The sequence below is a fragment of the Rhinoderma darwinii genome, chromosome 1 (assembly GCF_050947455.1).
Source record: "Rhinoderma darwinii isolate aRhiDar2 chromosome 1, aRhiDar2.hap1, whole genome shotgun sequence".
Lineage (NCBI taxonomy): Eukaryota > Metazoa > Chordata > Amphibia > Anura > Rhinodermatidae > Rhinoderma > Rhinoderma darwinii.
The window spans coordinates 121,144,785-121,171,308 of NC_134687.1; the positions used below are offsets into that span (position 1 = coordinate 121,144,785).

At 41.8% G+C, this 26,524-nt stretch overlaps 1 protein-coding gene across 1 annotated transcript in view; it reads right to left on the bottom strand.

The window, feature by feature from the left end:
• LOC142753781 (uncharacterized) overlaps positions 1–26,524 on the bottom strand; it is a 100,917-nt gene that overhangs the window by 42,405 nt on the left and 31,988 nt on the right. The window contains exons 3-10 of the mRNA XM_075860323.1: positions 25,019–25,119; positions 22,711–22,780; positions 21,191–21,321; positions 18,804–18,892; positions 11,046–11,145; positions 8,205–8,248; positions 7,519–7,596; positions 1,027–1,223 (exon numbers count right to left, since the gene is read on the bottom strand). Coding sequence (XP_075716438.1) covers positions 1,027–1,223; positions 7,519–7,596; positions 8,205–8,248; positions 11,046–11,145; positions 18,804–18,892; positions 21,191–21,321; positions 22,711–22,780; positions 25,019–25,119 — 810 coding nt within the window. The remainder of the gene's footprint in view (positions 1–1,026; positions 1,224–7,518; positions 7,597–8,204; positions 8,249–11,045; positions 11,146–18,803; positions 18,893–21,190; positions 21,322–22,710; positions 22,781–25,018; positions 25,120–26,524) is intronic.

Below are 26,524 nucleotides of genomic sequence, written 5' to 3' on the forward strand. Positions count from 1 at the left end.
CGGTCATGTGAATAAGGCCTAAGATTGTTTCAATGAGGCTAGTAATCATTGTCATGTAATTCCACTAGTGTTTGCTGGAATAATTATGTATGTTGGTTGTTTTCCTGCTGTTATTTTATTTAAAAGCTTTAAAAACAATAAAGTCTGTTCTCGAACTTCTCAATCTGTCTGTTGATAACCCTTTAAAATCCTCATAATATTTTAACACACATTAAAAATGACCAAATTAATGATCAATAGGTTTTATGGGGGATAAAATAGAAACTGCAAATTTATAGTGCAACTATTTGCTGTTCTTATCATCATCGGTAAAACACAATAATTCTGCATAGTATATGTACTCTGTGCAGTTCATGGCTTATATGGAAGATGCAATAGAGGCCATTTTTTCTGACCCTAAGGCCTCATGCACACGACCGTGGTGTTTTTCTGGTCCGCAAATTCCAGGACCGTGTTCCGTGGAATGTCATCCGCAGTTCATCCGTATGTAATCCGCAGTTCATCCGTATGTAATCCGCAAAATGCGGATGAAAAAAAAAAAGCCTAGGTAAAACAGGATGACGACAGAACTCATTCCCGGTCGTCGCCTAGCAACATTTCCGCAAATCCGCAAACTGCGGATGACACACGGAGGTGCATCCGCAATTTCCACGGGCCCATTGACTTCTATTGGCATGTCCGCAGCGCATTTGCGGCCCGTAATAAGACATGTCCGGAGTTTCTGCGGCACGGATGTGCGGACATGCGGAGAGCCGTGAAAACACGGATAGTGGGTATGGCCACATAGAAATGAATGGGTCCGCAATTAACCCGTGGATTTGCGGTGGAATTGCAGACGCAAAAACACGGTCGTGTGCATGAGGCCTAAGATTCTTTCAAAACATTCACAATTTGAAAAGCATTTGGATTGAAAACATGCATTTTATATAAGCAAATACTGTGTCCAAATCATAAAAATGATATTATAAATGTGTATTAGGATTTGTACTAACATAGTCCGAGATGTTGTCTACATACGGTACATACCTTGAAGTTCACTTATAGAAACATTGGAGAAATCACAGGATACATCCGGAAGAATGTAGTGCTCAGGATCACCAATTTCATAAACTAATTGCTCAGCGACTGTGCCAAAAGAGATAAGTCCTCCAGTTTCCCGAGGCTTTGATATTGTGAACTTCCCATCTGAGCTACATTCCACTATTGGAAAGCCAATATTATGCCTGGTGAGAAAAGCATTAAACCTTACTTTTAGAGAGAAGGCAGCAGTTTAATAATATGCATAAATGTATAGAAAATAAACGATTCCATAAAATATGAAAAATATTCCAGGAAACTACTTTTCCTTTTTCTAAATTCACAAAGATAATAAAAATTAATATGCAGCTAAATATAAGAAAACTATGCAGCTTTGATACATAAGATGTATAAAATGTCAACTTGTTTTTCAGTTTATGCAGAAACAAATTCCTCATTCCACCTCTTTTCTTTTTTCCTTTCTCTTCTCACTACTCAACTCTCTGCTCTACTGGCCCTTTGGGGCCTTCACTGAAAGGGAGTCTGTCCGGTCCTTTTTGGCTACTAAAGCAATAACAGTGCAGCCTTTTTATTTCTGAGAAAATGTACTTTTTTGTCATATGCAAATAAGTTTGCAAGCGCCGTGAGGGTGGTCCCGAAATTTAACAACCCAGGTATGGTACATGACCCAAGTAGATCCATGTTACTAATTATGAAAATTTTCCTGGAGTTTCACTTTAAAGTAAAGTTTTCACATATAACAGCATGTACCAAACCGTACAGCATTTACCAAAGCTAACCTGGCAGCTGTGCCTGCTGGGAGATGTAGTACGCCAACGAATGCAGATTTCAGTTGTTACAAATTGTATCGTGCTGACAGGAGTAAGTTCCCGCACAGCGCTGTCCTATTACAGCGCTGACATTGTGTGGTGAAAAAATTTTCCCCACGTGATCAGGAGTTTGGTTGCAAATCATAGCAGCACTCCACCTCTAACTGCGGAGATCAGAGAAGAGCTACTCTAGTACAAATTGCTGAAAAAGTAAAACTATGCAAAATATTTGACCTAGAACCGCAGCACATTTCTGCTTTGGAAAGCATACTTACCCCGGCCGTAGTTATGGCGATGTGTCCCTCCATTGTCGTACAGTCCGGCCTCCTGGGATGACGCTGTAGCCCATGTGACCGCTGCAGCCTGTAATTGCCTCCAGCAGCCTCATGGGATGAAACGTCATCACTGGAGGCTGGGCTGGACGGAGGAGCATAGAGATCTGGGTAAGTATAACTTTTTCTGAGTTGCAATTTTTGTGGTGGAATCCGTTTTTCCGCCCCAAAAATCACATCTTGAATTCAATGGGGAAAACCTGCAACAGAAAACCAGCGATTCCGCACCATAAATTGACATGCTGCGGATTGAAAAAACGCACCGCAGGTCAATTTATCAATGTTTTTTCAGCGGGTTGGATGAGATTCATTCAAATCTCATTCACTTTGCTGCTACTGTAATACGCTGCGGATTTATAGCAATGAAATCAGTTGCGGAAAATCAGCAGAATTTACGCTACGTGTGGACTTACCCTAAGGGTAGAGAACCTTTTAGGAGGAACGCCCAAAACAGATATGTTCACCCTTAACTTTTCTTGTTAAGTTATATAATTTGTCATGACGCTAATTCAATACAAACTCGCACCATCCAGTAAAAAAACGTTTGTTTTTTTACATATTTGTCATGTGAGATATGTCGGATCTCGAGATCATCTCGAGATATGTCGGATCTCGAGATCATCTCGAGATACAGTATGTCGGAGTATGTAAGTTAAGAAAGTACTCATCTGTTTATGATATTATTAATTGGTTTTTAATCAGAGGAATGTCCTAATTGGTGCTGTCTGCTCAATCGTCTGCTTCTGGTCTTGTGAAACTCCACATTACATTACAGTTCTGTACTGAAAAAAAAGTCCTGGATTATCCGAGTTCCCTGATTACCAGATGCTAATTTAAAGCAATTTCACTGAGCTAGGATTGTACTGCATGCACAGTTGCAAGAAAATTTAAGTTGGAATTACTTGGATTTCTGCATTGATTACTAATAAAATGTATTCTGATTGTTGTGGCAAACACAATCTTACTAAACTAACAACACACAAACAGTTGTACTACTCATATGTCTGGATGTTTCACAATGCTTCTCCGGAAATGTTCTATGGTCAGATAAGACAAAAGTGGAACTTTTTAGCATAAATGCACAACACTATATTTGGAGGAAAAAGAACACTGCACACCAACACCAAAACCTCACCCCAACTGTGAATGGTGGAGGGAGTATTGTGGCTTGGGCCTGCTTTGATGCCTCAGGGGCTGAATGCCTTGCAATCGTTGAGGGAACAATAAATTCAAAGGTGTATCAAAACATTTTATGAGAGAATGAGAGTGCAGCAGTCCATGACCTCAAGCTGAACAGAGGTTGGTTAATGCGACATGACAATGAGCCAAATCACATAAGTAAATCAACTAAAGAATCATTGAAAAAGAAGGTGATTTGTGTTTTGGAATGGCCAAGTCAGAGTCCTGACCTTAACCCTATTGGGATGCTGTGGCATGACCTGAAGAGGGCTGTGCACACAAGGCATCCCATAAAACAGGATTTTTGTGCTTACCAGTTAAATCCCTTTCTCGTTGAATTCACTGGGGGACACAGTAGCATGGGTTATAGACCACTGTCACCAGGAGGCTGACACTAGGTAAATATTAAAAAAATGTGTGGCTCCGCCCAGTGGGCTATATCCTCTGCTGAGCAGTTGTACCAAGAGCAGTAGGAGAGTAGAGAAGGTTTAACACAATATGTTTCCAATGAGAAAAATAAGCTCAAGAAGCCCAAAAATATAACAATAAAGAAATAGCGGGGCGGGACCTGTGTCCCCCAGTGAATTCAACAAGAAAGTGATTTTACTGGTTAGTACAAAAATCCTGTTTTCTCATTACAGTATTCACTGGGGGGACAGCACCATCCTAAAGCAGTCCTTTAGGATGGGAAAAAAAGAATCATAGCCATGTGAGCACCCTAAACCACGGCGGCTTGCAATACCATCCGACCCAAACTGGCATTGGCAAAGGCCAAAAAATGTATCCGGTAAAACCTTGAAAAAATATGTAACCAGGACCAGGTGGCAGCCCATCTACCTTGGGGTGAGCTGACCTTTTGGAAATACACTAATCAAAGAAAAGAAACATATAGTCCGAACTCTTGGACACGTGCACAGACCAGTCAGGATGTTTCCATGCATCAGAAAACATCTTGTCAAACCCTTATGATCTGGAAAGGCCAGACGGGGTCATCTGTGGCAATGTAATAATAACTCATTCTGAGGGGAATCAGCAAAATCATCCGCGATCTTAAGTATATCTCTCTAAATGTCTAAATGAGATCCTTCACAGCAGGAGGAGTGGATTCGCTTCTATTAAACTCAAACTGAAAGACGTCCCCCGAAAAAGCTGGTTCATATATCTCTTGAATGAAGAGAATGAAGGATGCCTGCAGCATTTTTGTCCAAAGAGGAATCAGAGGTAGAATGATATCTCCTTGACTTCCTAGCCCGCTTGCAGAATGCACTGGGAGAACTAGAATGAGTGCCATCCAGGGAAGAATGTCTGGGGGCTTGAATGGACTGTGGTGCCTGAGAGGTGGTCAGACAATTGGGACACCAACTGCTGAGGAAGGCGTTGTAAGGCATCTGCCGTGGCCTGAGAGAGGCGGGCGAGATTATCTACCACCTGGGTGAGGGAAGCCACCCATTGGGGGGGTGATATGGCCACTAAACGTGGGAGCTGGGGAATTTTGTAGAGGTTTACGCGGAGGGGATTGAACACAAACTGGGTCAGCCTGCCTGCATGAAAACTTAGTACTGCACCGCTTACACGCAAAGTGTGTTACAATGGCGGGAGGTTGGTGTCTTAGGAGCGGTTCCCTTTGAAAACATAATATGAGGCTTTTACAAAAAAACACTATAGCCAATGGCTATCCTACCAGACCCCTTAGGTGCTGTGTCACCCGTCAAGAAGGAACATTTCCAGCGCTGTATGACTTCTGTACACCGCTCAATGTACTATGGCATTCACTACCAGTGATAGAAGCGTCTGAGGAGAACAAAATAACCCTCCCCTGCAGCCAAAAACCCACGCTGCGCTAGGTGGACAGGGCGGGCATGTACCTCAGGTCCCGCTCGGTGACCAATCATAACATGAAAATGGTCCGGGGAAAACGGGGTGACGGGGAGGAGAGCGGGCGGGAGTACGGAGGGGCGTGGCCAGCTTGCGGCCTAGCAGAGTAGCAAAAGCAGACAAAAGATAATGCTGACATATGTCTGACAGCACATAAGTGTTCGAAAACCCATTAGTAAGGACAAAACACCTCAGAAAAAAGAACCCCCTCTATATATAATGCCGCAAATCCCGCTGAACGCTTCACCACCACAGCTGCTCCAATTGGCGGTGGGGGGATAGAGGGAAAAAATGTGACAAAACACTCGTATCTATGGAGCGGACATCCTATTTCACATTGAATCAGTGCACGGGCCATATTTTTTGTTGACTGATGTCTTTATTTAACTTAAAGTAGAGGCCCTTTTACACAGGCCAATGATCGTGCAAACGAGAATTCATATGAACAATCGTACCCGATCACTGCCTTGTGTAAACAGGACAACGAGCAGACGCTCGTTCATCGGCTGATTGTATCATTTATGCAGCAGAAAATATTATCGTTGTCAGCAGAACATCTCCCTGTGTAAACAGGGATATGTGGGGCCAACATGATGGAATTGCATGGGGATGAGCGATCGTAGTTACGATCGCTCGTCCCCATGCATTACTGATCATAGCTCCTTGTCAAAGAAGCAAGTGTCACGATCACAGGGTATGTGGACCCATTAGGCCGCTCCACTGTAGTGGAGAGGCAGATGGACTAGTCACAGTCTATGCAAGAGTCTATAACAGTTCGTAGCACAAGGGTACCTGAAATTGTCCAGACAGTGGCCGCGGCTTCAGCACGGATGGTGGTGGGTGCAGCAGGTTGCGCGAGACGTGGCGGATAACATTGGATGTGGCAGATGACACTGGACATGGCGGATACCACTGGAAGTGGCGGATGACACTGGATGTGGCAGATGACAGTGGTGCAGCAGGACACGACTCCAACACTAACAGGCTTAGGAACAAGGACACAGCACGGGATACTAGTAGGAGGGCATGGGTAACAACAGGAACAGGATAACACTAAGGGACCATTTGCAAGACTGACATGAGATAAACTAACAACGCTCAGACAATGAGCAAAGGGGCAGGGCCCTTCTTATAGTCCAGGAAATCATGGGCAATTGATGATGATGATTTCCCCATGTGCGTGCGTTGGCCCTTTAAGGCCAGGCACGAGCGTGCGTGCGCGCGCACCCTACGGGACACAGCGGACCGGAGTGGAAGTGAGCGCTGGCGTCTCCTGGGAAGGAGATGCAAGCCAGCGCTCACAGATCTATGGCTGCGGCCGCCGGTGGGGGGGGGGTGAGTAAACCCGGCGGTCCGTGGCCATGGACGCTACAGCAAGCGAGCGCCGATCAACGAGCTGCCCATATTGGTAAAAAAAAACTTAGGTCCCCTGGCACAAATATATATGAACTGATAAGTAAGATGGTTGCACAGGTATACAAACTGTAAGGTAGGACAACTGATTTTAGAGAGATAACCTTACAGTAGGTACATAGTATGCACCATGTGATAGTCGACAAATTGGGTTGCTGACTTGACATACAATAGCAACAAATGTTGGACGTTTCAGAGGAAAAACATCAATTATTTTCAGGTCATTATGCAGTAACACGTCATGTAGGAATTCATAGATTTGAAGGTATTAATGCCCCACTTTTTAAATCACTCATATAGACCAGATCTGCTTGCCTTCCTCTCTTAGGCCCCATGCACACGTTCATGCCCGTAATCACGGCCCGCGATTGCGGGCATGGCCGGCTGCCGATGGCCGTCCGCATTTTCGGGCCATGGTCCCACACAAAGTATGGGAGCACAGCCCATAGAATGCAAAAGAATGGACAAGTTCGATAATTTTCTGAACATTTCTACGGCACAGACACCCATCCGTAGCTATATGGAAAGGTGTCCGCGGCCAATAGAACTGAATGGGTCCGTAATTGCGGACCGTGTTACGGTCCACAATTACGGACACTTTTTACGGTCGTGTGCATGGGGCCTTAGAATGTAAATAAAAACAGATTAGTATATAAAACTTTCTCAAAAAAGTAAACATACACTGAAGTGTTTTATCTTTACCTTAAAGGATCTAGAAGCTTTTTTTGATCATTCTAATAAATATATGTTGGTGCCTGGTGGGATAGTTATTCATTGAATTGCACAAACTTCACACACGTGATTTTCTCAATCATTGAATGCAATAAATAGGTTTTTATAGAATGCAAATCCAGAGAAACGTTCCTACTTACCAGTCAGGTACAAGATGCCAATCAGTGTATATCCCACCAGTGCACTGTGCACCACATTCAATGAGGTGACCAGCAAGGCTGTCAAGAACATGAGATGTAGGTTAGATGTCTGCACAATAAACATTAGCTTTAGAAAGTAACACTAGCTCACAGTAATCCTTGCAAACTAAGCTATAATACAAATTAAAGAAAGAAAACAGCCCCGTCATTTCAGCCGTAACGGCATGTGCAGGCGCTTGAACGCCGCGTCCATTACGGACGTAACTGGAGCTGGTTTTCCATGGAGTCCAAGGAAAACGGCTCCATTTACATCTGAAGAAGTGACATGACACTTCTTTGGCGCGGGCGTCTATTTACGCGCCGTCGTGTGAACAGACAAACGTCAGCCCATTGCTTTCAATGAGCAGATGTTTGTCAACTCTTTCAAGCCGTAATTTCGGACGTAATTCGGGGGTTAAAACGCCCGAATTACGTCCGTAAATAGGCCGTGTGAACATACCCTTACTGCAACAAAATGGTATACTGCAACATCTCCCTAACCTTACACACCGTGTGCTGGGGCTGAGGTCAGAACCAATGCGATGGTTAACTTTCTACAACATGTTTTAAATTTTCAAGACTGAAATATTATTGTTTAAAAGCATCAAGTAAAGCCAAATTCCATCATAATAAATGGTATCATTTACCTTCCAGCTGCAAGTAAGTCAAAGTCATTTCTCTTCCAGCCAAACTATGAGAGAAGAAGACATGGAGGTGAAACTATCATTGAAGGCTCTAATTACACCATGAATAAAAAATTATTTTCCTGGTTTATGATACCTTATAGATAGACTGCACTTGCGCACGACACATAGAGAAGTGTTTGGGTATACTACAGGACTATTTGTCTTTCAAACTGAAAATGAATGTTCCTGAATGAAGCTGGAAGGCAAAATGACAATAGACGACATATATATATATATATATATATATATATATATATATATATATATATATATATATATATACTGTATATATACGTACACCAATCAGCCATAGCATTAAAACCACCTGCCTAATATTGTGTAGGTTCCCTTCGTGCCACCAAAACATCTCTGAACCTTCGAGGCATGGACTCCACAAGATCTTGGAGGGTGTTCTGTGGTATGGCAAATCCTTTAAGACCTGTAAGTTGCAAGGTTTAGTATGCCACTATGGATGGGACTTGTTTTTCCAGAACATCCCACAGATTATGGTTCGGATAGAGATCAGGGGAATTTGGAGGCCAAGTCAACACTTTGAACGTTTTCTGTTCCTGAACAATTTTTCCAGCGTGGCAGGGCATATTATGCGGCTGAAAGAGACCACTGCCATTGGGGAATGCTGGTGCCATAAAGAGGTGTACATGGTCTGCAACAATTTTTAGGTAGGTGGTACGTGTCAAAGTAACATCTACATAAATGACATGACCCAATGTTTCCCAGCAGAACATTGCCCACAGCATCCAACTGCCTCCGCCGGGTCGTCTTCTTCCCAACCTGGTGCCATCTCTTCTCTAGATAAGCAACACACGCGCACCCGGCCGTCCACATGATGTAAAAGAAAACATGATTCATTAGAACAGGTCACCTTCTTCCATTGCTCCACGGTCCCGTTCTGATGCTCACATGCTCACTGTAGGCGCTTTCAGAGGTAAACACGGGTCAGCATAGGCATTCTGTCATTTCTGCGGCTACGCAGAACCAAACGCAGCTACACAGTTGTGTTCTGACACCTTTATAGCATAGCCAGCATTGATGTTTTCATCAATTTGTGCTACACTAGCTTTTCTGTGGGAACGGACCAGACAGACTAGCCTTCACTCCCCACGAGCATTAATGAGTTTTTGGCGCCCATGGCACTGTTGCCGGTTTACCGGTTGCCCTTCCTTGGACCACTTTTGGTAGGTACTAACCACTGAATACTGTGAACTCCACACAAGACCTGACATTTTGAACATTCTCTGACCCAGTCGTCTAGCCATCACAATTTGGCCCATGTCAAAGTCTCTCAAATCCTTACACTTGTTCATTTTTCCTGCTTTCCACACATTAAACCTTAGGAACTGATTGTTCACTTGATGCCAAACGTATCTCACCCCTTGACAAACGCCATTGTAATGAAATAATCAATGTTATTTACTTCACCGGTTAGTGATATGACTGATCGGTGTAATATATACAGTATATGTCAGTAAAAACGTTATTCCATTAAAGGTAGCAATCACTATTGCAATATTTCAATATTTTTGCTCTAATTCCTATTGTCTTTGAAGCACTAAAATCAAAGCAAATGTAAGAGGAAAAATAAGGAATTGTATTCACAGCTGTCTTAGAGGGAGTCTGTCACCAGATGTCCGTATTGAACTACCAACAGATTATTATAGATTGGGCTAACCTGATTCTGACATGTATTATGTTTTTCCACAGGGTGCCTCCTTTGAAGAGAAAAGGTTTTATTACATTTATGCAAATGAGCATTTTGGCGCAACGAGGGCATCACCGTTGCTCCAAAATGCTCTCTCGTTATTCCCCAGTTCAACCAGGGTCCAGGCAGCGTACTAGGCGAGTTTACGCCTCGCCCCGTATTGTAGTGAACACGCGCGCGTCCCTACATCCTAATCGGCATAGGCAGTAGTGCCGATTAGAACGATGAGCATAAAGATGATACGGCGCATGCGCAGTACAACCTTTAAGTCACTGTTCTAATCTGCACTACTGTGCATGCGACGATTAGGATGTAGGGACGCGTGCGCGTTCACTACACTACGGGGCCAGGCGTGAACTCGCCTAGTACGCTGCCTGGCCCCTGTCAATCAAAGGATGCAAGGAGGGGGGTTGAACTGGGGAATGACAAGAGAGCATTTTGGAGCAACGGTGACGCCCTTGTTGCTCCAAAATGCTAATTTGCATAAATGTAATGAAAGCTTTTTCTCTTCACAGGAGGCACTCTGTGGAAAAACATAATACATGTCAGAATCAGGTTAGCCCAATCTATAATAATCTGTTGGTAGTTCAATACGGACATCTGGTGACAGACTCCCTCTAAAGAAGAATATTGGTAAATACTACCACCTTGTGGTAATAAGTGGGAAAGCAGGTTTATTTTTGGTAAAATGGTTCATAGTTTCATTCGTGAAACAATTTTACAATTGTGGCCAGTCTGAATGATATTAGGTGCCTCTTGTGTGGTCACCAAAGTCTCTGGCTGGGGCTAGATGATGACTTTTGTATTGGGATGGTCTGTAACAAGATAAAACAAATATATAAAAATAAATAAATCAGGATTTATTAATAGAAAGGTTATTTGTAGTTAATAGATCCCTGACTATATTTTATTTGCTTTGCACTCAGGATATCTTGATCTATACGATATTTTTTTACTTGCAACAATCTGGAAAAACGAACCAAGGTGTGTAAGACATGGCCTTATCGACAATGTGACCTGACTATCTGATGGACAACAGGACCCGACTCTCAGTCACACTCTAAGCACACGCAGATACGTACAGAGTGTATTAGTGGCCCCAGAACAATGCTGCTGTCTACACATCTTCCAGTGATGACAATATCTGCCCCAAGATCCAGAGCCCTGCTAATGGGTCGTGCCCTAGAAAAATAAAATATCATGACAATTAGCTGTAATCTAGTAGACGAAAAAAATCACATCGATTCACATCTTAGATTATTCTTTAACCCCTTGGTGACCAGCCTATTTTATGCCTTAACCCCTTAAGGACGCAGCCTAGTTTGGGCCTTAAGGCTCAGAGCCCATTTTTCAAATCTGACATATTTCACTTTATGTGGTAATAACGTCGGAATGCTTAAACCTACCCAAGCGATTCTGAGATTGTTTTCTCGTGACACATTGGGCTTCATGTTCGTGGTAAAATTTGGTCGATATATTCAGTGTTTATTGGTGAAAAATTGCTAAATTTATAGAAAATTTTGAAAAAATAGCATTTTTCAGAATTTAAATGCATCTGCTTGTAAAACAGACGGTTATACCACCCACAATAGTCACTAGTTCACATTTCCCATATGTCTACTTTGGATTGGCATCGTTTTTTGAACATTCTTTTATTTTTCTTGGACGTTACAAGGCTTAGAACATAAACAGCAATTTCTCATATTTTTAAGAAAATTTCAAAAGCCTATTTTTTAAGGTACCTCGAGTTCTGAAGTGGCTTTGAGGGGCCTATGTATTAGAAACCCTGATAAAACACCCCATTTTAAAAACTAGACCCCTCAAAGTATTCAAAACAGCATTTAGAAAGTTTTTTAAGCCTTCAGGCATTTCACAGGAATTAAAGCAAAGTGGAGGTGAAATTTGCAAATTTCATTTTTCTTGCTGAATTTCAATTGTATTCATTTTTTTTTCTGTAACACAGAAGGTTTTACCAGAGAAACACTACTAAATATGTATTGTCCAGATTCTGCAGTTTTTAGAAATGTCCCACATGTGCCCTAGTGCGCTCGTGGAATAAAACACAAGCCCCAGAAGCAAAGAAGCACCTAGTGGATTTTGAGTCCTCTTTTTTATTAGAATATATTTTAGGCAGCATGCCAGGTTTGAAAATGTGTTGAGGTGCCAAAACAGTAGGAATCCCCCAATAGTGACCCCATTTTGGAAACTACACCCCTCAAGGAATTCATTTATGGTTGTGGTTACCATTTTGACTGCACAGTTTTTTTCACAGCACGTAGTTGAATTGGGCTGTGAAATGAAAAAAATTTCATTTTTTCCAATAAAATGTCATTTGTGATCAAAATTTATTATTTTCACAGGGAACGAAATACCCCATTTTGTTGCCCAATTTGTCCTGAGTGCAGCAATACCCCATTTGTGGTGGTAAACTGCCGTTTGGGCTCATGGGAGGGCTCAGAAGGAAAGGAGCGCTATGTGTTTGTTGGAGTCCAGATTTTGCTGGATTGGTTTTCGGGTGCCATGTCGCATTTGCAGAGCCTCAGAGGTATCAAAGCAATGGAAACCCATCAGAAGTGACCCCATTTTGGAAACTACACCCCTCAAGGAATTAATTTATGGTTTTTGTTAGCATTTTGACCGCACAGTTTTTTCACAGCACCTATTTCAATTGGGCTGTGACATTAAAAAAAATGAAATTTTTTCCAATAAGATGTAATTTTTTATCAAAATTTTTTATTTTCACAGGGAACAAAATACTCAATTTTGTTGCCCAATTTCTCCTGAGTGCAGCAATACCCCATATGTGGTGATAAACTGCCGTTTGGGCTCATGGGAGGCCTCCGAAGGGAAGGAGCGCTGTGTGTTCTTTGGAGTGCAGATTTTGCTGGTTTGGTTTTCGGGTGCCATGTCGCATTTGCAGAGCCCCTGAGGTATCAAAGCAATGGAAACCCACCAGAAGTGACCCCATTTTGGAAACTACACCCTCAAGGAATTCATTTATGGGTAATGTGACCATTTAGACCCCATAGTTTCTTCACAGAACTTATTTGAATTGGGCTGGGAATTAAAAAAATATTTATTTTTTCCAATAATATGTAATTTTAGCGCAAAAATTCTTATTTTCACAAGAAATAAAATACTCCATTTTGTTGCCCAATTTGTCCTGAGTGCGGCAATACCCCATTTGTGGTGATAAAACACAGTTTGGTCCCATGGGAGGGCTCAGAAGGAAAGGACCACAATTTGGCCTACTGTGGATTTTCTAGTGCGAAGTCATGTATGCAGAAGTCCCTGAGGTACCAGAACAGGTGAAACCCCCTAGAAGTGACCCCGTTTTAAAAACTACACCCTTAAGGCATTCATGGTGTAGTGAGGCATTCATGGTGTAGTGAGCATTTTGTCCGGAGACCTACACCCCATAAACTGTAATGTGGGTTCTCCCGGGTATGGCAATACCCTACATGTGGCTGTTATCAGCTGCCCGGGCACACAGCAGGGCTCAGAGGGGAAAGACGAGGGGGGATAAGCTGTGCGGAGTGCATCAGGGTAAGTAAAATTGGGGTAAATTATAAACCAAGGGATGTATGATAAATTTTAAAACACTTTCATACAGAGCTCTGGTTATTCGGGACACGTTTCACATTGATATATTGTGTCATCCCCTATAGCAGACTTTGCACCTCTTTTGACTTTTTCCCTTCTTGCCAGTTTGGGGAACTTCTCCTGGAAAGTGTTGCCGCCCTGGTAGGATGCGTGTGGCCCCGCTTCCAGAAGTACTGGGTGCCCCCCTTTCTTGGTCCCTAAAGATTAGGTTCTTGATAATCACCTCTTGAAATTCCAGGAAAGTTCCCGTCTGGCCTGCACATCGATGTAGCACGTACGCAATGTACAATGCCATCTGTATGATGTGCCCGGCCAGCTTCTTATACCACACCGCATGGCGCTGTAGGGCTTCAGGATTTGATCTGACAAGTCCATCCCTCCCATGTACCTATTGTAGTCCAGGATGCAGTCTGGTTTGGGGGTGTCCTTCCCTTCATATATCCTAAACCTGTAGGTATACCCTGATGCACTCTCGCACAGCTTAGACATCTTCACGCCATACCTTGCCCTCTTACCCGGCAGGTACTTGCGGAATTGAACCCTCCCTTTAAAATGTACCAGGGACTCATCAATAGAAATACACTTCTCGGGGGTGAATGCTTGGGAAAACCGGGCACTGGAACGGTCTAATAGGGGTCTCCGTTTATACAAACAGTCAAAACTGGGGTCATCTCGGGGTGGGCACGGCTCATTATCAGTATAATGTAAGAAGCAAAGTATTGCCTCATTTATTTATTTTTTTAGGTTACAGTTCAGTTCTGAAGTTGCTTTGAGGGGCCCATATATTAGAAACCCCTATCAAACACCCCATTTTAGAAACTAGACCCCTCAAAATATTCACAACAGCATTTAGAAAGTTTATGAACCCTTTAGGTGTTTCACAGAAATTTAGAGCAAAGTAGAGGTGAAGTTAACTTTTTTTTTTTGTCAGAAAATCCTCTTTATTCCATTTTTTTTACAACACAATTGGATTTATCAGAGAAACGCAACTTAATACGTATTGCCCAGATTCTGCAGTTTAGAGAAATATCCCACATGTGGCCCTAGTGCGGTAATGGACTGAAGCACCGGCCTCAGACGCAAAGGAGCACCTAGTGGATTTTGAGGCCTCTTTTTTTATTAGGCACCATGTCCGGTTTGAAGAGGTCTTGTGGTGCCAAAACATTGGAAACCCCACAAAAGTGACCCCAATTTGGAAACTAGACCCCTTGAGGAATCCATTGTAGTTTTCTTGGGGTGCATGCGGCTTTTTGATCCGTTTTTATTCTATTTTTAGGTGGTGCGGTGACTAAAAAACAGCAATTCTACTATTGTTTTTTTTATTAAATTTTTTTTACAGCGTTCACCGTGCGCTATAAATGACATATTCACTTTATTCCGCGGGTCGATACGATTACGGCGATACCTGATGTTTATAGTTTTTTTTTATGTCTTATGGCGTTTGCACAATAAAATACGTTTTGTAAACAATCATTCACTTTTTGTGTTGCCTTATTCTAAGTGCCATAACGTTTTTATTTTTCAATCAATAAAGCTGTGTGAGAACTTGTTTTTTGCGTAACGAACTGTAGTTTCGATCAGTACCATTTTTAGGTAGATGCGACTTTTTGATCTCTTTTTATTCCATTTTTTGGGAGGTGAAGTGACCAAACAATTGTGATTGTGGTACGGTTTATTATTATTTTCTGTTACGGCGTTCACCGTGCGGGATAAATAACGAAATAGTTTTGTAGTTCAGGTCGTTATGGACGCGGCGATACCAATTATGTATAGTTTATTTGTTTGTTTATATATTTTTATTAATAATAAATGACTGATAAGGTAAAAAGGGGGATTTTTACTTTTAATACTTTTAAAACTTTTATTTTCTTATTTTTACACATCTTTTTTTAACTTTTTTGTTACTGTATTACTTTGTCCCACTAGGGGACTTGAGGGCAGGAGGCCCTGATCGCTATTCTAATACACTGCACTACATCCGTAGTGCAGTGTATTAGAACTGTCAGCTAGTCACTGACAGCAAGCATAGTGGGTCCTGACGTTGTCAGGACCCACTAGGCTTCCCTCTATGGCATAGCCGGACGCCATTGTTTGGTGTCCGGTTGCCATAGTCACCATCGCCGGCCGCTATCGTGTAGCAGGCCGGCGATGGCAACTTAACCCCTAAAAAGCCGCGATCTCTATAGAACGCGGCTTTTAAGGGGTTAATCAGCGGGGACACAGCGATCGGTCCCCGCTGTAGGAGCTGTGACAGCTGCTGAACAAGACAGCAGCTGTCACAGCTCCTGTATGTGTCGGGAGGACGGCCGAAACGGCCGTCACTCCCGAGACGTACTATTAGGTCATGGAGCGCGAACGATACAGCTGCCATGACGTAATAGTACGTCATGGAGCGGGAAGGGGGTTAATGACCAAGAAATGATTCCCGTTTTTCCATCGTTGCATTCATAGAGCTATAACTTTTTTCTTTTTCTGTCTACATAGATTATTAGATTAACTTTTATTAACTTTTTTTTGAGGGGGGGGGTTAGAAATAAAACAGCAATTCCGCCATTGTTCTATGCGTTTTAAATCTACGCTGATCACCGTGTGGCGTAAATAACATGTTACCTTTATTCTATGGGTTGGTTTGATTAGGACGTTACCACATATGTATAGGTTTTTCTACTTTCTTAGATGTTTTTCTACTTTTGCATAATAAAAACACTTTTCAACTAAAATGATTTGTTTTTGCACCGTCGCTTTCCAAGAGCCGTAACTTTATTTTTCCGTCATTGTAGTGATATGTGGGCTTGTTTTTCGTGGAACGAGACGTGGTTTTCAATGGAAAAAAATAGCAATTTCGCCATTGTTTTTTGCGGGTTCTTTTTTAGGGCTTCACCTTACAGTTTAAATGACATGTTTACTTTATTGTTCGGGTCAATCCGGTCGCAGCAATATGACAACCCATCCGAGGCCCGCTATCACATTTTGCAGGCCGCCGATGGGTGAACTACTTAAATGCCACTACCGTTAAAGCAGGAGATTGGCTGTCGTCAGACAGCTGAGCACCCGCTTTAGCCTGCACAGGACACCCATGCCAGACTTAGACTAGGCTGCGCGAAAAGGCGGCGGCCTAGCCTAGCCTAAGGCCCGCTAGTGACCGTAGTGAAAAGGTGTATTGGTGGTCACGAAACAGGTTAAATACAATGATTAGACCCCTATTATCAGTGAATAATCCTAGAAATATGTTAGGCCTATTTTGGGCCTTCCCACGAGAGACATTTATGAAATATCCACAGGATATGTCATAAATGTCAGATAGATGCGGGTCCCACCTCTGGGACCCGCACCTAATTCCAGAACGGGGACCCCTAAACCCCGTTCAGCCACTGTGTGTTGCGGCTGAATGAGGCAAATTCCAACCATGTTATATGGTCGTGAGTTACGTAAACAGCGTAGCTCGCATGCTATTCTGCTTCTGTAACTGCCATTCACTACTATTGGAGTAAAGGAAACGGCGTAGCTCAGCGAGTCGTTCTCGAAATAGGTGCGGGTCCCAGAGGTGGGATATATCCTGTGGATATGTCATAAATGTCTCTCGTGGGAAAACCCCTTTAAAGGACAAAGCATTTTCCTATTTCATTTTTTTCGTATTTTTTCATTGTCGTATTCCAAAAATTATTACTTTTTATTTTTCTATCCATGGAGCTGTATTAGAGTTGTTTTTTGTGGGATGATTATATTTTGGGGTACATATCATTTATTTATTAGCATTATTGGCTTTTTCCTGAAGGTTCTGCCATTATTTTCCCCCTGTTTACTGTTTAAAAATGTTATGAATACGGTGATACCAAATATGTAACCTTTTTTTTTAACGTTTTAGTACATTTGCACAATAAAAATACGTTTTATGGGAAAAAGTCATTTTTGTGTTGCCGCATTTTTTATTATTATTATTACTACGACGTAGCCGTATGTTGGCTTGTTTTTTTCAGGATGAGCTGTAGTATAATTTTTTTTGTGGAGGTATAAGAAAAAAAAGTAAATCCACCACCTTTGTTAATTTATGCCAGATCCCGTGCGAGTTACCTTTACTTTACGATTACAGTGGTTTCCTATTGTGGTGTTTACTATTTTCAAATAATATAATGTTGTTTTTTTTCAAGAAAAAAGGGGTTTATTCATTATTTCGTGGGAGGGAACTTAATTAAAAAATGTTCCTAATCTTTATTAAACTTTATTTCACATTTTTTTTTTATCAAATCCCACTAGGGGCTTGACGCTGCGATCATTTGAGCACTTATATAATGCCTTGGAATATTTGGTATTCCAAAGCATTAATTCCTGCCAGTGTTAGGGGGGTTTTTACCCTGGACGATTATCGGGCAGACAAGCATTCTAGGAACGCTCGTTGCCGATAAGTGCCTTGTGTAAACAGGGCAGCGATCAGCAGATGAACGAGCAAACACTCGATCATCTGCTGGTCGTATCGTTTTAAAAAAAGTTTAATATTATCGTTGTCGGCAGCGCATCTCTCTGTGTAAACAGGGAGACGCGCTGCAGACATGATAATAATGTATGGGGACGAGCGATCGGAGTAACGATCGGCGCTTGCTGCACCGGCCGCTTATCGGCCGGTGTAAAATGCCCTTTAGACTCACAGGCAATCTAATAGGCTTATACCTATGGGCCTTTGTTAGGCCCCCGGTTTCCATGGTAACCCATCGGCAATCCGCAACTGTACCCCAAGTATGTAAAGGGTACGTACTTGTTTGACGAGAATTAGAGGCTTTCCCAATCGTGATAATGTTGCATATTCTATTTGGTCTTTACTCTTCTTGGTACATATACTTTTTAATGACTTTTTTTAATAGAACAACAGTTAAAACCAGATAATACGTATATATGGCTACAACCTACACTCATTATCCACTATAGACATAGCACCTAAATGTCTTTATCATGGTGCTCTACAACCAATGACAAATTCAGCACGTCTTCCACCTACTTGTTGTTTTTCGTATTCATCTAATGAATGTACAGTTGATGCACATATAAAAGCGAGTTTCGCTCCCCGATTGACGTAATCACTTGAAATGTATCCATCTCTTATATCCAATTAGTTTTTCATCATTTTCATGTAGCAACAGGTTTAAGGGGTTAATTGGGGGCATGGGATAAACCTCAGTAGATGGCAGTGTCATAAGCCTAGTATTAGATTATGCAGTGATTTCAGAATGATTCGAATAACCTACCCCAGATATGCATTCATGCTTTGAACATGCTCAGGAAAAGGCTTCCCACTGTCCATATCAGTGATTCCAGCTTCTTTAAACGCATCTTTCTGGAAACCAAAGAGCAGCATACGAGAAACCATGTTTTATTAAATTGGTAATCACCGATAAACATGCCATTGTTAGAGGCACTTTTGAGACCATATTACCGCACTGACGGCCAAAAGTTCACCAACTAGTCCTTTGTTCAGAAGATACAACTTCCCTTCACACCATGATAAAAAAAATAAAGATTGTTTTGGGTATATTTAGAGATGGAGGTCAGCTGGGCTCTGTAGTTCCACCATCAACGGAGCAATTTAGTCTAGATTCTGGTTATAGGCCTATAGCGTTTTAAATAAAGCGGATATAGAATGGCACCGTACCAAATGCCCCGGAAGAAGCAGTCAGAGCAAAACCCAGGGTTGAGCAAATACCAGACGTGCCGCGATTTTAATTGATATGCTTGTTCTGTACCTTGCATTCTGTGAGCATTATTAAACTCTTATGCCCCAAGCATACGACCGTAAAAAATATGGTCTGCAATTACGGACCCGGCCGATTCTATTGGCCGCAGACACCTTTCCGTAGCGCTACGGATAGATGTCCGTGCCGTAGAACCGTGCCGGGAAATATAGAGCATGTCCTATTGTTTTATTTTACGGGCCGTGCTCCCATACTTTGTATGAGAGCACGACACGAAAATGCAACCCGCTGTGTCGGCGGCCGGCAATCAAGGATTCGTGATTATGGGCACGGCAGTGCGCATGGGGCCTTCGACTTTGCGCAGTTGGTACAGTGCCATTCTATATCAGCTTTTATTTCAAACGCTATAGGCCAGTAAGCAAATTGCGGATGAGATTACTCCGTTGACGGTGGAACTACAGAGCCCAGCTGACCTCCATCTCTAAAACCACCCAAAACTGCCTTTATGCTTTTCCTCATGCTGTGAAGGGAAGTTGTATCTTCTGAACGAAGGACTAGTTTGTGAACTTTTGGCCGTCAGAGCGGTAGAGTAGAGATTTGTTAGTGCCTCATTTTATTATTCAGAATTTTTTTCAATAGCCATCAAATTGCAGTAAACCAAAATAACAATACATTCATCCATGGCCTCTTCCACAATGCCACATTAAGTAGCTACTTAACAATCCATGCTTAAGAGCAGGGGACTGGTGGCCATTTCTATCCAGTGCTGCCGATATCCTGGATTGCGGATATCTGGAAATGACACCTTTTCTCTCACAAGATGATGAGTTTGTTACAAAGTATCAGTTCTTTAACACAAATCGCTCTTCTGTCCTGTAATCCTGGCTCTTTCCTACACTAAAAAAATTGTAACACATTCATCTACTGTGTGAGCAGGACATGGCCAGGAACAGTTTTCATCTTCTAAATGTAAATAATAAATGTTTCCATTCACTGACTCCCGTATACCATGAAACTTTATTTACATAAAACAGTGCAGTTCATTTGATTAATTTTGCATAATTCTGTGCTACAGATAGGGCTTTTTATATTACATGCTTATATAAAGTATTTAGCCTTCTTTTAAAAACTACTAAGGAGTACCTCCAGTTTTGCAAACCTCTTAAAATAAATGATTCATATTGAAATTTTTTATTGGGAGTCCCCTGATTGCTAAAATTATTTTCGCATCTCTCAGCTAAATGTTGTCACTGCTAAGTTAAAATTCGGATATAAAGCACATGGGCATTACACTAAGGCCAGATTCACAAGAAAGTGGGGAAAATATGATGTGAAAAACGTGACGTTTCTCACGTCCGAGGTGCCCATGTGTGGGTTCCATTTTCACGGATCCACTTAGACTTGAGTCTATGGAGGGATCTGTGAAAACGGAACAAAATAGAACATGTTCTAAACTTCAATGGACCCTTCACACGATCTGTTGAAACAACGACCATGAATGGTCCCATTGAAATACATGTGTCCGCGTGACGGCCGCTGTTTTAACGGCCGTCACACGGACGTAATATACGTTTGTGTGAATTCAGCCTAAGTCTATATGAGTGCAGTCAACCTTTAGCTCAGGGATCTCTAAACAAAAAGCAGAGGAGCGCTGGGGCAGCTTTATTCCAGTAACTGGTGAGAGTAGCGGCCCACAGACTAGCAGCACAGGTGTATGAGCCTGCTTATGAAATAGTAAAAGAAAGAGAAGTCCTCCAGCCCATCTGTGGAATTTAGGACAACATACGCAGGGTTTTAGTGAGAAGGACTGCGCTTATCAATGAAGCAAAGAAACCGTATGCCACAGGCAAAATTGGCCAGAGAGGTTCAACCCTATTTTAGGATGGTCTACCTACTATGTACAGTATGATTTCCATTAGTTCTACAGCAGTCTAAAGGTTTACCTGTTTCATCAAGTCATCTCCGGTTACAACGGCAATTTTTAAATCAAGACCATTTTTCTTCACAATCTCCTGCAAAGCAGCAGCACAGGCCAGAGGGTTTGTACCTCCTGCATTACTGATAACACGAATACCTAGCAAAATAACAATCAAATTATCAATGCAATAACTACCAATTACTCTGATCGTAACTTATTGTAACATTTTCGGCTACATGTTTAAGTTAAGTCATAAGCTGTACAGATATGTCAGTTAAACGTGATCAGGACAGTTTGTCTAAATGTGAACAAGAGAGTTCTCATTCACTGACAGCAAGCTTGAAAATGGTGAGAAACTAATACACAAATAATATAAAAAAAAAGTTGTATAACATCCTGACCCATTCTTTTCAATGGGGCCATGGACACTTCAGTTTTTTTGACGGTCCCGTTGCTCCGTTCCGATAAAAAGTAGAGCATGTCCGAGATTCCGTGACCGTGAGGCCCATGCAAGTCATGGGGGCCGTCAAAAAAACTGAAGGCACATGGAAGGCATCCGTGTGCCGTCCGTGTGTGACGGAGCCGTTGCCTAGCAACGGCCGGGCGGGCAGAAGTACATTATAGATATATTACACTAATCGGCAGCCACTTGTCTCTATCAATCACTGATAGAGAAAAGAGGCTGCTGATAAAAATAAAAGAAAAAGCAGTTCATACGTACCCGGTCGTTGTCTTGGTGAGGAATCCCTCTTCTTCCCCCAGTCCGACCTCTCTGTATGACGCGGCAGTCCATGTGGCCGCTGCAGAGGCGGTCACGTGGGATGAAGCGTCATCCCTGGAGGCCGGCCTTCTGACGTCATCCTGACTTACATGACCGCCACTACAGCCTGTGATTGGCTGCAGCGGTGACATGGGATGAAATGTCATCCCTGGAGGCCGGACAGGAGGAAAGTAAGTATGAACTTATTATTTATTTATTTTTATTTCATTAAAATTGTATTTTGAGAGCGCCGAGCATGTTCATTCTAAAGCGCTAGTCACTGTCCAGGGTGCTGAAAGAGTTACCGCCGATCAGTGCAGACCATTAACTCTTTCAGCACCCTGTACAGTGACAAGCGCTGAACAACCATGCTCTTTCAGCACCCTGGACAGTACCATGCTCGGCGCTCGGAAACGGAAACAGAGTGCACACGGCCGCTAAAACGGGCACACGGATCCGTCAAAAACGGCAGTGAAAACGGTGATGGAAGTGTGCACGAGGCCTTAGCGGTTTGTTTTCTCTACCGGCAAGCTGCTATTTACAGCTGCACCACAACAAAAACAAAAGTGTCATACAAACAAGACGTGGTGGGTAATAAATTGATAATACAGGGGAAATGGTAAGAATCTGTCCTTCTGCACAGCCATCAGAGGTACATCTAAATATACATTAAAAAAAAAAGACAAATATGCATCAAAGAGAACTTCTCTCCTTTCATACACAAAACAATATGGTGACAAAAGACATTTCGGGGTGAATGTTGTATAAGATGTGACATAAAATACCTGATTTATGAAGGTCTTTCAGATATGGGGCCATAGCTGTGTGTACAAAGTCTGGAGTAAACCCAAGGCTCTGTAAGTACAATGCAATCTTATCAGAACGTTTTCAGACTATGTCATAGGTATACTATACACTCAAAGTCATTCTTGTAAATTACTGAAAGTGATGCCACCTCTGCTCATGAGACCACATAGGAATGTAGCACATGTTCTCTGTTTTAAAGAGAAGGAGATAGCTGGGGTTAGTCGGGCCCACCAGGGGAAATAAAGAACCTGTGCACGTCCACATTTATTTGCATAGACTATGATGTTACCATTGCTCATAGAGCACACATCATCGATAAGGTCTAATAGTTTTTTTCTTTAATAAACCCATAAGAAACAGACCATAGAGGCCAATGACTGGCTCCAAAGACAGCTCCGAATGGGGTTGTCTGCTGCTGGACCTGTTGAAGCCCACCGGAGGCTCCGCTTATACTCTGGTTGGCGAGTCCGACTCCTTTTATGGCTCCTGAGTTACAACTGTATTATACCCCAGATCTGCAGTTATAATTATGCTGGTTCCTACTGGAAACAATGGACAAGCTTGTTGACAAGCACATCTCTAACCGATTAGCTGAGCTCCTCTAATGCAGTTGTAAAGTCATTGTTTACTACATCAAGTTACAATAGTGTCCAGTGTAAAGACTTTCCAGAATGTAAATCACCAGGGCAAGACATTGAAACAGCAAAAAATGCTGGGAAAGTTAAGCCCTGAAGTTTGGAAAATTATGAATGCAGCTCTGGACTGTATTAGGCTTAGTTCACACCTGCGTTGGTGTGTTCCATTGCTCTGCTCTGTGAGAGGAGCAGAACAGGGGAATAACGGAAGCAGCGGTTCCGTCCTGGTGTCGGTGATTTTACCAGAGACAACAGCGCAGCATACTGCATTATTTTCTCCGGTAATCTCGGCCGGATATGCGACGGAGGCCTCTAACGGAGTCTTAAACACAGATGTGAACGAGGCGTTACAGGATATAACTCGAGATAAGTAAAATATGAGTAATGCATGGAGATTATATAGATTAAGGGTGTGTTTACAGATTTTGTGGATAGCACACGGACCCATTTATTGTGAGAAAAAATAGTCCGGGCTGAAAAACTCAGGACATGTCATTTTACAGTCCGTATTTGAGGATCATGTGACCTACTCATGGGGTTGGAACAAACTGGCGACATCAATTCCAGCCTTCCTTTTTTACGGATCTGTGAATACTGATGGCACATGTTTGCACTCTGGAAGTTTTTTTTGTGGACAAATGAAACCGGAAATACAGACAATGGATCCATAGTTTTGCGGACCGCAAGATCTCCACGGTCCAGTGCATTAGGCCATAGGATTATGATTGTTTTAGAGCATGAACTAGGTGTATAAATAGAATATAATTGGTTACAGGCTAAGAATTAACTAATAGAATATTATATGTGCTACATTTAATTACATGAACGGGAAGCAGGAACACGAAGTCAAGAAGCTATATGAGTAGTTGTACTAGCCTGCCACATAGCCCCATGGTGTATTTACTTCACTAATCTTGGGGCTATACAGTTCTCATGAGCAAAGCTTGTCTTGGATTTATAGGATATATTGTTTAATTGATAATTGCCATTATTGCTAAGAATTTGAAGACCTGCTGAAGTAAATTACCACAGAACACAATGAATATATATTTTTTTTAGAACTAGCTTTAAAGAGGCTCTGTCACCACATTATAAGTGGCCTATCTCCTACATAAGGAGATCGGCGCTATAATGTAGGTGACTGCAGGGCTTTTTATTTTAAAAAAACTATCTATTTTCACCACTTTATTGGCGATTTTAGATTTATGCTAATGAGTTGCTCAATGGACAACTGGGCGTGTTTTACTATTGACCAAGTGGGCGTTGTACAGAGGAGTGTATGACACTGACCAATCAGCCTCATGCACTTCTCTCCATTCATTTAGTCAGCGCATAGGGATCCTTTTAGATCACTATGTGCTGTCTTATACTAACACATTATTAAACCAGTAGCAGGGCAGGATCATTATTTCACTGTAGTTTAGAAGAGAGGGCTCCTCTACATGAAGGGACATTGATGGCTGAACGGCAATAGCCATATTTCAGGAAACCCCAGACGTTCTCCATGCTGACAGCAGATCACACAAGATTGTAGAGATGTGTGAATGCATGGATGCCCAATCTATTCCATCGGATATCTTTTTTTTTCACCAGAATTTTCTTTTCAATTACAAATGCAGAAAGCAAACAATCTACTTAAGAATATACTTACAGGAGACTTGGCTTTTACCGCTGATAGAAGAGACATTGTTATTTCAGAGAGGTAGTCGAAAACTAAGAAATCCAACTTTCCTCCGTATATAAGCTGTGGAACTGGGAAAAAGCAGAACGTTATTTATATATATATTTATTTATATTTAGTGGCTTAGGTGGCATTAGTGTTCGCAGTGTGCTGTCGCCGTTTTCTTGTGTGCTGTATAAATTTGCAGTCACAGGCGTTCTTGCACCTGTATACACATTTTGTTTCAATGTGCTTTTCAAACTTTTGTGTTCTTTATGTGATTCATATATGTGGGGTTAGTGACTGCCTCCATTTTTTGATCTTGCACTCCTCCCATTCTGCCCTGGGTGATTTTAATTAGTTTAATGCTGGTTCCTACCATCCCCAGATATATGTAGGCTTAGTCCCAGTTCTGGATGTACTGTATGTGCAGCGTAGGTTCCCACTTCATAGAGGTCGCCTTGTCGTGGCAGGTGGGCTCACACAATTTGATCAAAATGTGCGCTAAGAAGCTCCCTATTGTAAGTAGATTTAGCACTAATGCATATTTATTTATATTTCGTGGCTTAGGTGGCATTAGTGTTCGTAGTGTGCTGTCGCCATTTCCTTGTGCGCTATATATATATATTGTAGAATTCTATATTATGATTTATAACATTTATATTGTACTTTGCACATGTGATTGATAGGTGATGGCTTGGATCGTCTACGCATAATAATTATCTTTACAACTTGTAACAAAAATTGGCTTGTGCAAATCCACAAACAGAAAAAAAAAGTTGTTTTTTTATTGATCATTTTAACAAAAAATAAAATAATGTGTGAGATTGTTACATTTAATGTCTGGGTCCAGACGTGGGGGATAATTCTGTTACATGCAAATTTTGCCTCAGTTTGTGCACTTGAAAGGAAATAGTCTGTGGTGAAAATCTGTGGCATTTCCACAAAAGAATGAGAATTCTGCAGATTTTTAAATCCTCAGCTTTCTCTGATTTCTGTACCCTATCCACTTGTATTGTACGGTAAATTGTTGCCTATTTACAATGTGGAAATGCACTGCAAATCTGGACCCAGCCTAACACCTAAACGGTTGTTCTGCAATTTAAGATTGGCTATAAATGGTGGAATTCATAAATTACTCCCCTAGAACGATAGTAGACGAATATAATCTGTGAAGTTTAACAAATTCACTGGAAAACTAGAAGAAGAAGAAGAGGAAGAAGACATGGCAAAGTTGGTGTAAATATCAAAATTACATACGTTTTTTTGTTTTTATTCTTTCCTCACTTGTGGGTCTGGGTAGGGTTTGTGTTATGGGAGTGGGATGGGGGAAAATCGCAATGTTTAAATCTTGGAATTTGATGTATATTGAATTGTCGGCCCTATTTTTTTGATAAGACTTTTGTAATACTCAGAGTTTTGTTTGTTTTTTAAAACAAAAGGAAGATTGGCTATGAGTAAATAAGTGTTCCAAGCACATATAATATTTGTAATGGC